The 16,822-nt window shown below is 41.8% G+C and overlaps 1 protein-coding gene and 1 long non-coding RNA gene across 2 annotated transcripts in view; one reads left to right on the forward strand and one right to left on the reverse strand.

Annotated features, from left to right (window-relative positions):
• Positions 1–919: 919 nt before the first annotated feature.
• LOC125485411 lies at positions 920–8,512 on the reverse strand. Its single transcript, XR_007264144.1, has 2 exons — positions 8,421–8,512; positions 920–1,038 (listed from the first exon to the last, which is right to left on the reverse strand). It is a non-coding gene; the product is annotated as an uncharacterized LOC125485411 (long non-coding RNA).
• pnpla8 (patatin-like phospholipase domain containing 8) overlaps positions 8,030–16,822 on the forward strand; it is a 56,059-nt gene continuing 47,266 nt past the window's right edge. Inside the window, exons 1-2 of the mRNA XM_020516419.2 lie at positions 8,030–8,222; positions 13,478–14,704. Of these exons, the coding sequence (XP_020372008.1) occupies positions 13,868–14,704 (837 nt within the window). The 5' untranslated portion in view covers positions 8,030–8,222; positions 13,478–13,867. The remainder of the gene's footprint in view (positions 8,223–13,477; positions 14,705–16,822) is intronic.

Here is a 16,822-nt window from a genome sequence, read left to right on the forward strand (position 1 = left end):
ACATTACCACTATATGACCACCTTATAATGAATGCACTGGATGTTGAGATGTTTCCATTAATGGGCGACTCTCAAACTAAGGGGCACCATTACAGAACAAGGGGATACACATTTAAAACTGATGTGAAGGAATTTCTTCTCCGAGAGAATAGTGAAAGTCTGGAATTCTGTACTTCAGAGAATTGTGGACGCTAGATCATTAAAAGTATTTAAAGAGGAGAAAGTTGTCTGGGTCTTGCTGCACACTGATATGGACTGCTACAGATCTTTAGTTATTGACTCTTTGCCTGTCATTGTGAAGAAGTGGCTAGGTGGCAACTGACCTGTGAATGGACTGATGCTTGAACTTGTACACGACTTTCCGGTAGCTCAAATAGTCTGTGCTTCCCTTCACATTTTCAGTGAGCATTAAAACTAAGCATTCTGCACGCTGTCTTCTGCACAAGCATGTGTTCAAGACCTGTTTATCAAGTAGGAAATCTGCACTGCCCTGTTAACATAAAGCTGCTTGCTTTTGGAAAATAAATCATCCAATAATTTGAATGAAACAATTTAAGTAAAATGACATTGAGGGCTCTTTGTATGAGAAAAAATGAATTAAATTAATTTAAACTAATTGACTTCCAATTACTATGAGTAAACTGTATGACTGGCTCAAAACCAATAAGTATACTTAATTCAAATTTGAAAGTAGATTGGCAGGTTGCAAATGTGCAGATATCGATGTGTGCAGCCTCTTTCTTCCTGGTCAGATTGTTAAATGAAAAACAGCTTTGTAGTTTGGGTACACTGACCAGGTGGTGTTCTACACCAATGCAGATCAGAATAGCAATATCCTCAGTGTCCAAATGAAGTCAATACAAAAGATAACATGGCCATTTGTGATGGATAGGTGTCTGACATTTCTAGGTCTTGTTTCTTTTTCATTTAATTTTAATCCTTTCCGCCGCAACTCTCCACTATTTAGATTAATCTCAAAGATTCCGTTGTTTGATTCAAAGAAGGGCAGGCTGTTGTGGACAATATTCCTCTGTCAACCTATTTAAACAAGAAAAGGATTAAGCTGACATTCCTTCATGTTGGTGCAGAATGGCTGCTGTGTTTACCTATTTTATAACAATTAGATAGATAGAAATTTATTGTTATTTGTATTGTGAAAATACCATAAAATGGGTATTACTCGCCACAGAAAAGCGCCATTTAATTACATAACTTTGTTCACTGTTTTTACATATAATTTAAGATAAGTATCATTTTTCATTCATTCTATGGATCTTGGGTTCACAAACCAGTTACTGCCAAAGACCGAGGCCTGCCCAACTGCTGAGATCAGCTGCTACAATTGCCAAGGACCAGGGGCTTCTCGAAACTGCCAAGAACCGGGGGGGGCCTATCAAAACTGCCCAGGACCAGGGCCTGTTGAAACCACCGAGGATCAAGGACTTGCTGAAATCATTGAGGACTGAGAGCCCGTCGAAACCACTGAAGACTGGGGCCTACCAAAACTGACAACGACCGGGGGCCTGTTTAAACTGTCAAGGACCAGGGCCTGTCAAAACTGCCAAGAACTGGGGCCTGTTGAAACTGCCAAGGACCCACCAACATTGCCAAGGGTTCAGAGCTGTTCTACCAAAACTGCTGCACCTCAGTCGCAGAAAGGAGATGAATTTGATACAAAAGGTGAAATTAAGATATAATAATAAGAAGAAATAATTACAAAAAAGGATGTGGCCTTTTAGCCAAAAGAGAGTGGGGTGGTTCAGGAGCATGAAGACTACCTAACCTGCTGTCTCCGCCATTAATTTTACTGCATTGTAAAAGTGTTTTGAGATTATTTCATATGATGAATTAAATTCATATTTTCTTCTTGCTAAGTCAGGCTTCTGAAGAATATATTTGGTGAGTAATATGTTTTCATCACTTTTTGTATGGCTGTGAAAAATGAATGACTTACAGCTAGCAATGAAAGAAACTCAGCAGTTTCTATCTTTGCTGTTTGTAGCACACTATGGTGTATCCTGACAAGACAAATTCACAAATGTTTCAGTCCTCTCAAATCCCATGGTTGTTAGCGCTCAACAAAGAGAAGTGGTTTTCTTGGCTTGGGCATGACGTAGGACAGAAGATATTAATGTATCAAAAGAATTTCTGTATGGTGAGGTATGTGCAGCTAAAACACTAGTAGGTCACCCAAAGCTCTGCCTCAAAGAGATTTACAAGCATGACACATGCTCAATGTTGGTTATCTCACTTGGGTGTCACGAGCTGACGACGGAGGAAAATGGTGACAAGGCCTACTCATCACCTCCAATGACCAGTGGCTAGCATGGCTTGGCAACAGACACCGACAGCTGAAAACATTAAACCACAATGATCCTTGGTAGATTCACGTGTGGCACTTGTGGCCGAATCTGCATCTCAAGGATTGGAATCTTCAGTCATCACCAGGGATTCAACACATGAAGACACCTCGTCTGTTTGAAATGAATTGCTTGCTGATTGTCCATCATCTTGTGCAGATTAAAGAATGTCAGCTGAGCTTCCAGTCAACCTGCTTCATTGCCAGTTGCTGTTTACAGCATACTTTCTGATACTTCCTACCAATTACCGAAACACTGTAAAACATGTTCCTAAATGACAGGGGAGTCATTCAAGGCTGCTGAAGTGCTGAGCTGAATTTCTTATGCTACTTTCAATGAAATGTCCTTAAGTAGCTAAACTTAAGGCCTTTGAACTGATCACTTCACCAAAGGTGGAAATACCACAAAGACTCCAAAAGCACTGAACTGTACTTATCTGCCTAGAAAGTCTCACTTCTGCAACGTTCTTCACTTTTCTGTTTCACTGAATGTTGTAATGTTCAGTATAACTGTTATCACAACTGTAAGAGGAACTATTCGGAATTTTATTTGCCCTGAAGGATACAACAGGCCCTTTTTTTATAGGGTTGAGAATTCAAGGCTTTTGAGGCAACAAACAAAAGATAGGAAGGAAGAGTTTCACTATAAATAACTTTGCTTTGAGGGACAAAGATTTGGAAAAAGCTAATATAGCAGACATCTTAAGATTTAACTATATAAGACTGTGACACTAAATTTTTAAACCGCATTTCTCCAAGAAGGTCTGAGGCAATATCCTCAGAGAAAAGAGTTCTCAACGCAAGAAAAAGATTTGTATCAGAAATCAACTACAGTTTTGCCAAAAAGGTGTCTGAGCAATTTGCAAGTGCTTTTACGCCAGAATTAAAAGGGAACAAGAAATTTCCATGTTTAAGTCTGGCTTCTTTCCAACTTTATTGTACAAACAATCTCCAAATATTCAATGATAGAAGCTATTGGACCAGTTGGAGTCTGACTTCAAGTTTTTGACTGTTTCAAGTAGGAAAGTAAATCTTCAAGCAAATAATGGGTCTGCCAAGTTAATGGACTGAACTTTCTTTTGCTTTATAAATATCTTTTATCAATCCCTATCTATACTTTTATCCATAGAAGTGTCTTTTCTCTCCCTAATTATAAACATTGTCTGTATTTTATCTGATAACTCTGTCACATTTGTAACTTAGTAACTTTAGCAATTGTTGTACCATAAATCAAATATTGAACCAGGGTGCAAGGGAGAATACTCCTTCACATCTCCAAAAGAATATTATAGGACCTCTTACATCTGCCAGAGAGGGCAGATGGGATGCGAGTTCATGTGTCAATCAGAATAGGGCACCTCCAACAGTGCAACACCGCCATGGCTAAAAGGTAAGAGCACAAATACTGAACCCTAGTTGACACAGAAACACATACAGTGACTTGTAGTAATTCACACTTACCCAATACATGCTGCTCTAGGTTAGCTCTGGTGAACCAAATGCTCAAATTTAAAACTCTAATCACTGAATAAGATCTGAGCAGATACTATTGAGAATTTGATATAGTTAGATTTTTAAGTGGCAAATTAATTAAAACCAGGAGTTGTATGCTGAAACATTGGATATTTTTTCATCTACTGACAGCGTTTATATTTTCCCCATCAATGCTGCTGCAGATGGTAGCTGCTCCTGCCAGGAGATCTGCTGTCATGTAATGTCACACTTGTCTTACATCATCCTTGCATATCCATTCTAGCTCATCTGCAACTGTTCAGTGACATCCATCATCCATCTATGCCTTGTTCAACCAATCTTTGTGTTGTCCTCCACTCTCTTGAACACATCTGAGGCTCCTAAATACAGTCATCACTGGGATTGATTCATAGTGTCATAGGGTGATCCAGCATGGAAATGGACCCTTTAGTCCAACTAGTCCATGCCGATCAAGTTTTCCAAACTAAACCAATCCCATTTGCCTACATTTAGCCCATATCCCTCCAAATCTTTCCTAATCATGTACCTGTCCAAATGTCTTTTAAATTTTGTAACTGCGCCTGCATCTACCACTTCCTCTGGCCATTCTTTCCACATATGAACCACTCTCTGCATGAAGAAGTTGCCCCTCAGGTCCCTTTTAAATCTTTCTCATCTCACCTTAAAAATATGCCCTCCAGTTTCGGACTTCCCTACACTAGGGAAAGACCTTTGCTATCCACCTTATCTGTGCCCGTCATGATTTTATAAACCTCTATAAGGTCACACCTCGACCTCCTATGATTCAGTGGAAAAATGTCCTGGCCTATCCCGCCTCTCCTTGTAACTCAAACCCTCCAATCCTGGCAACATCCTTGTAGATCTCTTCTGCACTGTCTCCAATTTAGTTATAATCTTCCCATCGCATGGTGGCCAGACTATACACAGAAGCTCCTTATCAATGTCCTGTACAACTGCAACATGACATCCCAACTCCTATACTCAGTGGTCTGAGCAATGAAGGCAAACGTGCCAAGTGCCTTCTTTACCACCCTGTCCACCTGTGATGCAACTTTCAAAGAACTATGTACCGGAACTCCTAGGTCTCTCTGTTCAACAACACTACCCAGAGCCCTACCTTTTAACTGTATTTGTCCTCCCCTTGTTCTTCTTACCAAAAAGCAATATCTTGCATTTGTCCAAAATAAACTCCATCTGCTGCTCCTCAGCCCACTGTCCCAATTGACCAAGATCCCTTTGTAAACTTAGATAACCTTCTTCACGGTCCATTACACCATCAATTTTGGTGGCATCTGCAAAATTACTAACCATGCTTCCTAAATTCTGATCCAAACAGTTTACATAAATGACAAACAACAGTGGACCCAGCACTGATCCATGTGGAACACTGCTGGTCACAGGCTTCCAGTCCAAAAAACAACCCTGCACCACCATTTTCCTACCGTCAACCTAATTTTGTATCCAATTCAATCTCTCTGAATCCCATGTGATCTAACTTTACCAATCAGTCCACCATGCAGAATTTTGTGAAAGGCTTGACTGAAATCCAATTTCTACTGCTCTACCCTCATCCATCTTCTTTGTTGCATCCTCAAAAAAACTTAATCAGGTTTGTGAGACACAATTTCCCATGCACAAAGCCATGTTGACTATCTCTAATCAGTCCTTGCCTCTCCAAATGCATATAAATCCTACCTGTCAGCATTTCATGCAACAACTTACACACCACTGATGTCAGGCTCAGCAGTCTGTAGTTCCTAGGCTTCTCCTTGCAGCCTTTCTTAAAATTTCAGTCAGGTTGGAGCGGAGTAGGACGCTCCAACCGGAGCCCTTCCACTCCTTCTGTTTATTTCTTGTTTCCTTCCCTTTATTCCCCTTGGTTTCTCTTTTTCTCCCTCTTTTTGGTGTTTTCCCCCTCTTGATGTTCATCTCCCCCATGGCAGGTCTTGGCCTGGTCTCTCAGCCTGGACTCTCGGTGGTATGTCAGCTGGTCTCTTGGCGGGCTCATGGCAGTGTCTTGGCTTGGCATGCGAATGGATCCTGGCCAGGCATGTTCCCGAGGCACTGGGGGAGATCGGAGGGGCAGCAGTTTCAGCAGCAGCCATGACATCTGTGGCAGCGGCATTGGGAACAGACAGATGAGGTCTCCCCAGAGAGCGAGATAAGCGGAGAACTCATCAAAGACTGTTGAACTTTTAGCTTATTCCTGTATTTTCATAGTTAAACTACGAAAGACTTAAGTTTAAACTATTACCTATTTCTTTATTTTCTGCTATTCTATGAAGTAATGCTTAACTTTTTAACTCTCGTTTCTCTTACTACTTTGTACCTAAGTGTTTTTTGTACCTAGATACCTTGGTACCTAAGATGGCACTATGTGTGGCGACATTTTACACTTTTCATTGTATTCTTGTACTTGAGTACACGTGACAACACAATCTAAAATCTAAAGGCACAACATTAGCCACCCTCCAGTCCTCTGGCACCTCACCCATGGCTGTAGATGATATAAATGTCTCTGTTAGGAGCCCTGCAATTTCTTTCCTGGCTTCCCACCATGCTCTGGGATACACCTGATCAGGTCCTGGACATTTATCCACCTTTATGTTTTTTAAGACCTCTAGCACCGACTCTTCTGTAATGTGGACTGTTTTCAAGACATAAATATTTATTTCCCAAGTTCCCTAGCCTCCATATCTTTCTCCACAGGAAATACTGATGTGAACTATTTGTTTAGTATCTCTCCCTTCACCTGTGGTTCCTGACATAGACAACCACATCCTCCACACGGTCACCATTGGGTCTGAATTTCTCTTATTCTCCACCAGGTCACCATAGAAAGCAATTCTCCCAAATCCTCCACCCAGCCAGTATTGTCGTGATTGGAATGAGGGTCAGCCAGCTGGACCTCCTAGAATATGAGTTCCCCGATTGGGGCTGTTAAGCTGGTCCAAACAAAGAGTCTGACTAACATAGAGTCATAGCATCATACAGCATGGAAACAGACCCTTCAGTCCACGCATCTGCGCCAACCAGATATCCAAATCATCCGAGTCGCATTTGCCAGCATTTGGCCCATATTACTCTGAACCCTTTCCATTTCATGTACCCAAATTTTACCCACCTGCACCACTTCCTCTGGCAGCTTGTTCCAGACATGCACGACCCTCTGCATGAAAAAGTTACCTCAAGGGTTTTTAAAATTTTTTTCAACTCACCTTACACCTATGCCCTCTACTTTTGGACTCCCCCACCCTAAGAAAAAGACCTTAGTTATTCACCGTATCCATGCTCCTCGTGATGTTATAAACCTCTATAAGGTTACTCCTCAGACAATAATGCTTTAGGGAAAAAAGTCCCAGCCTATTCAGCCTCTCCCTACAACTAAAATCCTCCAGTCTCAGCAACACCCTTGTAAATCTTTTCAGCATCCTCTCAAGTTTAACAACATTCTTCCTGTTGAAGGGTGACTAGAATTGTATGCAGTATTCTATAAGTAGCCTCACCAATGTGTCAGGGCTAATGACAGTCTGGTACCTGACTCTGAATGAGGCAGTACTAAAGTCAAGAATTGTTCGTGTGTAAATAAAGGGTGACTTGGTGATGGATATTGGCCTCTGTGGAGTTATTTCAACTACGGAGAACGACTCCCCCACATCCTCCACCTGCTTACCATGAAGACTGACTGTCCCATATAGAGTCATACAATCCGAAAAGAGACCCTTCGATCCAAACAGTCCATGCTGAACATAATCTCAAACTAAACTAGCTCCACCTGCCTCCTCCAACCAATCATCATGGTGACTGCCTTTCCCCACCTAGTTACCGTGGAGACTGACTCTCCCTCACCTGGTTACCATGGAGACTGACTCTCCCTCACCTGCCACCTGGTTACCATGGAGACTGATTCTCCAACACCCTCCACCTGGTTACCATAGAGACTGACTCACCCACAGCTGCCACCTGGTTACATGGAGACTAACTCTCCCACACACCCCACCTGGTTACCATGGAGACTGACTGTACTGCACACATCACCTAGTTACCATGGAGACCGACTGCCTTCATCCCACAGCGGTGATGTCACAGCCAGCTGATGGGCGTGGCCGGCCGGAAGTCCTCCCCGTCTGTGATTGGAGGAGGCCTGTTGATTCGGGCCAATAGGACAGTGTGTTACGGTGTGATTGACAGGAGGCGGCTCCAGGCCCAGGCCGTGGACCCTCTGGCAGTTTCCAGCGGCAGGAGCTCGTTGCCTCGGCCTGATCGGTTCGAGGAGGCCGCGGATTCCGCACAGGGACGGGGGAGGTCGGACAAGCTGCTAAAAGGCCGTCGGGTGGTGGGACGGTCATGATGTCCGATCACCGAGTGGGTAAGTGTTTTGTCTCGGGCCTTTCTCGGACGGAGGGTTAGTCCGCAGGCCGGGCGGATTTGCTGCCCCTTACCCTGTCAGTGCTCTCCTGTTCCCTGGAATTGTCACACATCAGAGTCTCCGTCTCCTCTGCCAAATCCCCCGAGCCGCTCCCCATTGCCCAGGTACCTTCCAGCCTCTGCCCCCAGTGTCACTTACCCCTCTGCTCAGCGGCGGCCAGAGGCTGCTGGTTCATTGCTCTCCGGGGTTGACGCCGTACCGCGTCCAAGCGCTGTCCCTCCCCCCCCCCCCTTTTTCTCTTCACATCACTTCACTGGCCTGTCCGAGCTCACCGTATCCGTGAACACCTGCCGCCTACATTTCTCAGTATCACTGCCCCTAAACTGCTAAATGTAAAACTTCCGCCCCCCCCCCGCTGACGTTGTAGGAGAAGTCTCTGTGCTCAAACACTGACCCCTCCTAGTTTTCTTTTAACTGCTGTAGTCCCTTCTCTTCCCCCTCCCCAGTCCATCAGTGCAGAGAGTTTTCACTGCCTCTGCAGTTCAGAGCAGCCTGTCTCTGATCTTGCTTCCCAAATTACGAAGAGGCTTTGTCTCCTCTCAAGTTGAAGCACACCTTTGTTGCAGTTCATAAGACTGAAGAGCAGAAGTAGGCTATTCGGTCCATCGAGGCTGCTTCTCCATTCTGCGAGATAAAGGCTGATCTGATCAGTCTCCACTCCATTTTCCTGCTTTTGCCCCATGATCCTAACTGGGTAACCACTGATCTGAGATTAAGACCTCTGGTTCTAGATCCTTCCCAAAGGGGAACAATCTCTTAGCATTTTCGCTGTCAAGGCAGTTAAAGAATCTTGTGCATTTCAGTAACGTCATCTATCTTACTCTTTTGAACTGCAGTGTGAACAGGTCAACTCAACCTCTCTTCATAAAATCATTCCCCAGTTGAGGTAACAGTGAACCTTCTCTGGTCTGTGTCCATATTCTGTATATTTCCACTGATAAAGGGACCAAAACTTTTCATAGCATCTGAGCTGTGGTCGGATTGTTTTGTTTAGTTTTAGCAAGAGCTCCCTATCTTTATACTCCATTTCCTTTGAAATAAAGAGCAACATGCTATTTGCCTTCCTTATGACCCACTGAACTGGTATGCCAGCTTTTTGTGAGAGTACTGTGTACAGTTCTAGTTGCCCTGCTATAGGAAAGATATTATTAAATTGGACAGGGTTCAGAAAAGATTTACTGGAATGTTGCTAGAACTGGAGGTGTTGAGTTACAGGGAGAGGCTGGATTGGCTGGGAGTTTTTTTCCACTAGAAGTCTTTTTGCATTTAAAAAATATTCAGTTCCTCTGTTCTTTCTGCCAAAATGCGTAACCTCACGTTTTCCCCCATATTCCAATAGCCACATATTTGCACACTCACTTAATCTATTTATATCCCTTTGCAGACTGTGTGTATCACCATCACCACACGCCTTCCACCCACTTTTGTGTCGTCCATAAACTTGGCTATAGTGTATTCCTCATCCAAGTCAATTAGATATTGTAAATAATTGTTGCACCAGCACCTAACCCTGCAACACTCCACTCATTGCATGTTGCAGTCTTGAAAATGCCCCCCAATGCCAACTGTGTTTGATTAGTTAGCCTATCTAACAATTCTAGTTTCCTACTCCCATAGCCTTGAACTCTTATTAAATAGCCTTAACAGACTGACTCAAATGCCTTTTGTAAAAAACTTCTTTAATTCTTGGTATTCAGACTTTTGCCACTGCCACAGCATGGGAATGGCTTTGATTAAAGTCACACATGATGTCTCCTGTCACTCATACATTATCGATACTTATCATTTTCATTTGCCTTGCTGCATTTGACAACTGATGAGGCCAATTCATGTCTCATTTGGCTTCCATGCATGCAGGCCTGAGAAAGTAACCCTAGTGGTTCATATCTCCAAGCCCCCCACCCCAACTCCACCCAAACCACCAATCCCTACTAACCAACCACCCACATCCCCCTTTGGTTTGGGAGGGGTGTTGAGATCGATCTCAGTGTCCTAACTGGTACACTTGTTAGTCTGGTTCAGACAGCATATTGAGCATATTTCTAGGAATTAAGGGGACTGTATTTTGCTTTTCATAAATTTTTAAAAATTACTTCTGTTTTTGGGATGATGTTTGAGGTGTATCATCAATATTTCTCTTTTTTTTATTGGAAACCAATTAACAATGAAAATAACCACAACCTTCAGTGTGAATGTACTATATATTTGATATGTTTACTCTCATGTAACAACTTTGATCATGCGCAGTATAATGGAGATCCAGATTTTGTATCTCATTACCTTGTTATATCAGAGGTGGCCTCTTATTGAGGAGTATTGAATCTGCGTCAGGGGAAGATGATAGCCTTGGTGTTCCCAATGTTTAACTCTCAGAAATTATTGAAGACTAGATGTCAGCAAAGTAGCCTGAAATCACAGAAGTCGTGGTCGAAAAATAGACTAGGCTGTTACTGGAAAATGTGGAAGCTAATATTGTCTGTAGATGATGGTATAGATGCGGAGCATTGAAATGAAGGATAGATCATAGAATGACTCCCAGCGTGCTAGTGGGAAGATGCTTTGACTGTGATCCGTTGATATATGAATACATCAGTATTTTGAATTTGTTTTGCCTCCTACAATCAGATTCCATCAAGCTTTTCAACCTAATTTACTACAGTACAATCAGGCATTTGCTGCCTTCAATGTTTTTCTTCATAATCACAAGATATTATGAACTGTAAATTGCTGGTGAATCTCTGAACTATGGAAGATGACTTACAATTTTAATTCTCTTGACAATTTGACTGGATTCAAGATTCATCTCTTGAAAAGGCTGCATTTATGTTGACTTTTATAAACCAGTGGAACTTTGCTCTCATTGTTCACTGATCGCAATCTTATGACAGCATCAAACAAAAACAGAAACTCAGCAGGTCTGGCAGCATCTATGGAGAGAAAATAGTGTTGATGTTTCCAGTCCAGTGACCCTTCTTCAGAACTAGACATCTGGCTGGGGTGGATTTGGACCAGCCTCCCTACCGTGGGGATGTGGGGCTGTAGATTGGACGTGCCCTCGGGCAGCAAGAACTCAAGAAGAAAATGACGCTTGCCTCTGCTGCCTGTTGTGGTGATCACTCCATATGTACTGTGACTCATGAAGGCAAGGGCCATACTCTGGTAGAGTTTATGAGAATGAGTCAGACTCTTGCGGCAATTGAAAGAGGAAAGTTTTAAAGTGAAGGAAGCTTTTTTATAAACTTATCCCAAGCATTAATTATTTTGCAAGCATTACTAAAGACCTGTTCCCTCTAGAGTTCCTGTTTATTGTTCAATGTCATCAAAGCCACTGTTCCATTTCCCTTGTTTGAGGAGCATGAGATGTGTGCCTGAAATGTGAACTAAATATGCTGGAAATGGTCTGAAAAGGTGAACTCTGGTTTCCCTTTGGGGTGGTTGTCAAAAGGAGTTCCAAGTTATTCTGTTCAGTGACTTGTTCTGAATTGTTAACATTTTCTGTTACTATGTTTGATACTCTATTGTTTACAGTCTTGCTTCTGTACTGTGCTTGTATTTTTCTTGTTCAATTCAGCATCAGGAATATGGAGAGCAAAGCACATGATCTCGATGCAAACCAGAACCTTGGATTGGTTTCATTAGGCTTCAGTGCTTTTGTAGAAGTAAAGTTAAAGTCGCCAAAGTTAAGTTGCTCCAGTGATAACGCTGAATATAAGTTTGCATGTTTTAATCCCTTTTACATAACAACCTGAAAGCAGTGATCCATGTGATATAGACTGTAGTGACACGCTGTCATTTGAGAGAGAGAGAGGGGCGACTGACGGTGGTTTAAATTCAGATGAGGGGAGAGATTGAGAAGGAGCGTCCTCAATCTCAGCCAGTTCAGGAATTGATCCCATGCTGTTGGCATCACTCTGCGTTGTAAGTCAGCTGTCCAGCCAACTGAGCTAACCAGTATGAGGTGAAGTAATCAATTAAGTATACGGTGCTTTTTTTTTGTCACCAAATTTCTTATGACTATCTGTATCAGTGCAAAGACTTGTAGCATTTCATTCAATGTGTCCTTCATTAGAGAGTAAGGACTGCTCCAAAGTGCTCTCTCACCAAACAAGTTACAACATTTGTAATTGTACCGCTGGGTGGTATTTGCAGTTCAAAGAGGTATGGTAAGTAAACTTTGTGTATCAAGCACATGCTGGTGAATATCTTACTGGCAGTGCTGATTATATGCATTCTGAACCTCTGCAATGGTATAAGAGCCAGGTTTGAACCTTGAAAATGGAAATCCAGCTGAGGCTGTTTTTCTGCACTAATTTTTGTAAGTTTCTGATGTGAACTGCTATCAAGAACTGGGTTGAAATTTTGTTTTGAGCAATTGAAGCTATAAAAATGAAGTGTCCAAGCTCTCAACCAGTGAGAAATCTAGTTTATAGCCAAAGAAAAATATGTATTACATGTAAGAATGTTAGTATATTTCAAACAAGCTGATTTGCAGTGGCCATTTTTCAATAAGAGCTTTCCTTAATTTATCATCGGGCAATTGGTACACACCATCATTAACAGCAATTCAACTGAGTTTTTCAGTGACCAATCATCAACTAATGTTTGTTCTTAAGGATTGTTACACTGAATTACAAAATGTCCTTCCACAAAGGAGGACTTCAGCAGTCTGCCTAAGACAGAAATGACTTAATACTGTGTTGTGAGAGTTGAGTTCAGTAATGACATGAAGGATTGTAATGGCCGGCACCTTTAAGAAGGGAGAATGTCACTGCAATTTCAGTGAAGCAGAATATTGTGTGTGTAATTCTTGTGTCAGTGTGACTGAGATCAGACATTAAATTACAGCTAGTTTCGGCTCAATGGCACAAAGTTCAGATATCTCTATGTACAGGCTTTACCCAGTGGTGAGAGTATTTTGAGTTTTGTTTTAAAACATGAGAATATATTGACTTGAGATTTTATTCTTTTTCCCTTATTGGTGCCAGCATATTAAGTTGCTCCAGTGTTTTGGTGAACTTAAGTTCACATGTTGTAATCCCGTTAACAAAACAACCTGAAAGCAGTGATCCACGTGCTATTTTTCTATGATTTCAATTACAAAGAGAATTTGCACTTTCGTTAAAGCTATTTTGTAGAGACCATTCTGTTTTATTTAAATAAAACAATCCACAATTGATATTTGTTCTATTTTTCAGAAACAGAGCGCAAGACCAGGTGATGTACAAAGCACAGGATCATTGTGGAAGCTCTGCAGCCTCCCAGTTACGCCTGAGTTTGCATCTTGAAAAACCTATCTGTGTATTCCAAATGGTGCAAAGCCTTCAGTTAGGTTGTTATCTAAGACGACAGCTCACTTGAGACTTACTGTGCAAATAGATAATTCGAGACATTTGAGACTATTTCATTGAAACAGAAACCACATAGTTAAAAAGGGCCCAAGCAATCCTCATGCACATTCACTGAAAATAGAAACAAAGACGCATAGCATTTAATAGAGAACTAGCTTAAAGGCATAGACTTTGTTTTTTTCCTGCACTGCACAACAGTACCTCTCCTCCAAAGGGTATAGCCCCCTGAGGCATCGCATGTCGCGAATCAAGAGCACTTTAGACTCTGTGTCAAAAGCCGTCAGTAACACACACACTGAGCTCATTGGAAAACTTGTACGATTGAAACCAACTCTTAGTATCTCGGAGAAATTTTCAGAAACCCAGGTAGGGGTGCCACGTGAAAACTCAAGGAAAGGAACCACTTCCAAGCCTGGTCAAGTTGAGGACGCTTCAGATCTGAACCGGTTAATAGAGAATTCCGTCCACTCAGTTTCCACATCTTCTCTTAGCCTGGAACCTGAAGATAATTCAAAGGAACCATCCAGTAACTGTGATAAAGAGAATGATGGAAGATCAAATCTTTTCCACATCAGCTATATTGCTACAAATTTTGGAGAAACATATAACTTTTTGGCAAACCATATCAACAGTTATTTTGGGAACGCAGGACAGGCAGATATAGAGAAGCAAGATAAATTTCCTTCGTGTGATCCTGGGACTGGGACTGGGACAGATCCCACATGGACAGCATCTTTTCAATCAAAAGACGATGGAACAGTCAAGCAAAATATTGATCATTTAAATACATGCAGTGCTCATACCACTGTGCTTGGCGAATCTCCTCCAACTCCATCTACAAAAAAGAGTTTTGCTAATTTACTTTCATACCCAACAAACAGTGTCCAAGCATTTGTGGATACTTGCTTTGGCAGTTTTGTCCCCAAGCTGCGTGTTGAAATGAAGGAGAATTCTGAAGTCAAGAATAAAAAGCAGAAAGATGTAAGTGCAGGCAAAGATGTGGAGCAAGCTAATGAGAAAGAAACCAAGCCAATGGATGATAAAGCCAAGCATCTGAGTCTTCAGCGAGAAAAGGTAATGCTCTGAAGTTGCTTCACCTCATCCATACAAAATGATTTTCTTTATCTTGGGCCTGATGATGAAGCCTAAAGGTTGCCCTCTCTTTACTGTCACCTTTCTGTAATTTTGATTTCCAGTTTTCTTGCTGTACTTTTTAACCTTTAACATTTTTAGCATGAATATTGAATTTGCTAAACTACTCAAATTACATTTTCATGATTTATGAACTGGAATATAAAGGCTTGATTGCTCAATCAGTCTCTATTTGCATAGTAAATGTTTTAAATAACTAAATTCAGTTGTCACAGAAGTCAGATGGGTTCTGTTTGGGTTACATAATCGCCACAAAAACATACATGATTCTCCAAAGCAAACAATTGAAATACGCGCACAGGTCAAATTTCAGCTTGTTTTAAATGGGTGACCACTCATTTAGTTTGGACAAACATTATTGACTTGTCTAACGCCAGTGAGCTCTGAGACGCACACCGCCAGAAGCAAATAAGGGCCAATATGGCTATTCAGTCATCATTCACGCTCTGATGGATAGGTGCCCATCTACTTGCCGTACAGTTTCGCTTACATCTGGCATCGCAGGTTGAAGACTCATTCTGTAATCACCCTCAGCTCCAAAAAGAATATGATTTCCTACCACTACACCCTCTTGGTAACTCCCACCCCATGAAGTTTAATCGGACTTCAAATGCATGACTATAATGTGAATTGATACACCCCAAGTTTGATGATAGCGTGGAGAATTCGAGGCTCTTGATTTTGGGAAAAAATATCCGGATGAGTCTATCTGCACCTCGTTCAGCATTTTAAGGATTGTTTCTTTCATAGAATCCCTACAGTGTGGAAGCGGGCCATTCAGCCCATTGAGTCCATACTGACCCTCTGACGAGCATCCTACCCAGATCCACACCTCAACCCTATCCCTGTAATCCTGCATGTCCCATGGCTAATTCAACCAACCGACACATCCCTGGACACTACGGGATAATTTACCATGGGCAATCCACTTAACCCTAACCCTATCCACATCTTTCGACTGTACAAGGAAACTGGAATACCCAGAGGAAACCCACGCTGACGTGGGTGGAATGTGCAAATGCCACACAGATGCCTGAGGCTGGAATCAAATCCAGGTCCCTGGCGCTGTGAGGCAGCAGTGCTAACTGCTGAGCCACCATGCTGCCCTTTGTTATTTTGATCAATCTTGTTATCGCAATGTAATTGCACCACTTCTGTTGCACCAAAGATGTTATCTAACTGCAGCATATATTTCAGTGCTCCATTCACTGTAAAAAGAATTTTACAACTGTTATTCACATGAACTTTTAAATCTCACCTCATGGATGGCACTGCTCCCGTGATCACTTGAGAGGGATGATTCTGCTCAGATTCATCCATGAATGAAATAACTGAAGTCTCTCTTTGCAACAGTAAATGTTTTAAATAAATAAGTTCAACTGTCGTATAAATCAGATGGGTTTTATCACAGTATTATACATCTACCTGACCAGAACTAAGACCGATATTTTTTTTTTTTTTTTTTTTTTTTTTTTTTTAAATTTTGATTACCGAAGAAGTTCAGCTGTAATGTGGTTTCAGTTCTTGGATCCCACCTTCCATTTTACATCGGACTTCCACGATAGTTACTGTAATTGTTCTGGATGATCATTAAATATTCTGAGCTCCATTCAGTGGATGGCATGTTCTAAATTATAAGATTGCAGGTTTGAGCTCATAATCTTGTTTTATTAATGGAATGCAGTGACACTGAGTACTGTATTTGTGGAGAAATCCAGGAATCTGCTTGTAAAGGTAATTATTCTAATCAGAATAATTCTGTTCTGTTCAGACATGTTATGAAACATATTTGTGGCAGGTGGTACTGAACCTGGTCCTTCTGGTGCAGAGGTATGGCCACGACCGCTGTGCCACAAGACTCTAGAGTAAAGTGGACACAGGTGAGAGTTGGAAGGGTGGTGGGGGAAGGGGATTTGGAGGTTGGTCTAATGATGCTGGAGTGACAGTGTACTTTAAGAGGCAGTAGGCCTGGAGCAGGATTTGTGCAAACAAGGAGCATTCCTAAATGATTCTGTAAAAATAGTTGCTGTTGGTACTAGG

This window comes from Rhincodon typus, chromosome 18 (genome assembly GCF_021869965.1).
Source record: "Rhincodon typus isolate 14 chromosome 18, sRhiTyp1.1, whole genome shotgun sequence".
Taxonomy (NCBI): Eukaryota; Metazoa; Chordata; class Chondrichthyes; order Orectolobiformes; family Rhincodontidae; genus Rhincodon; species Rhincodon typus.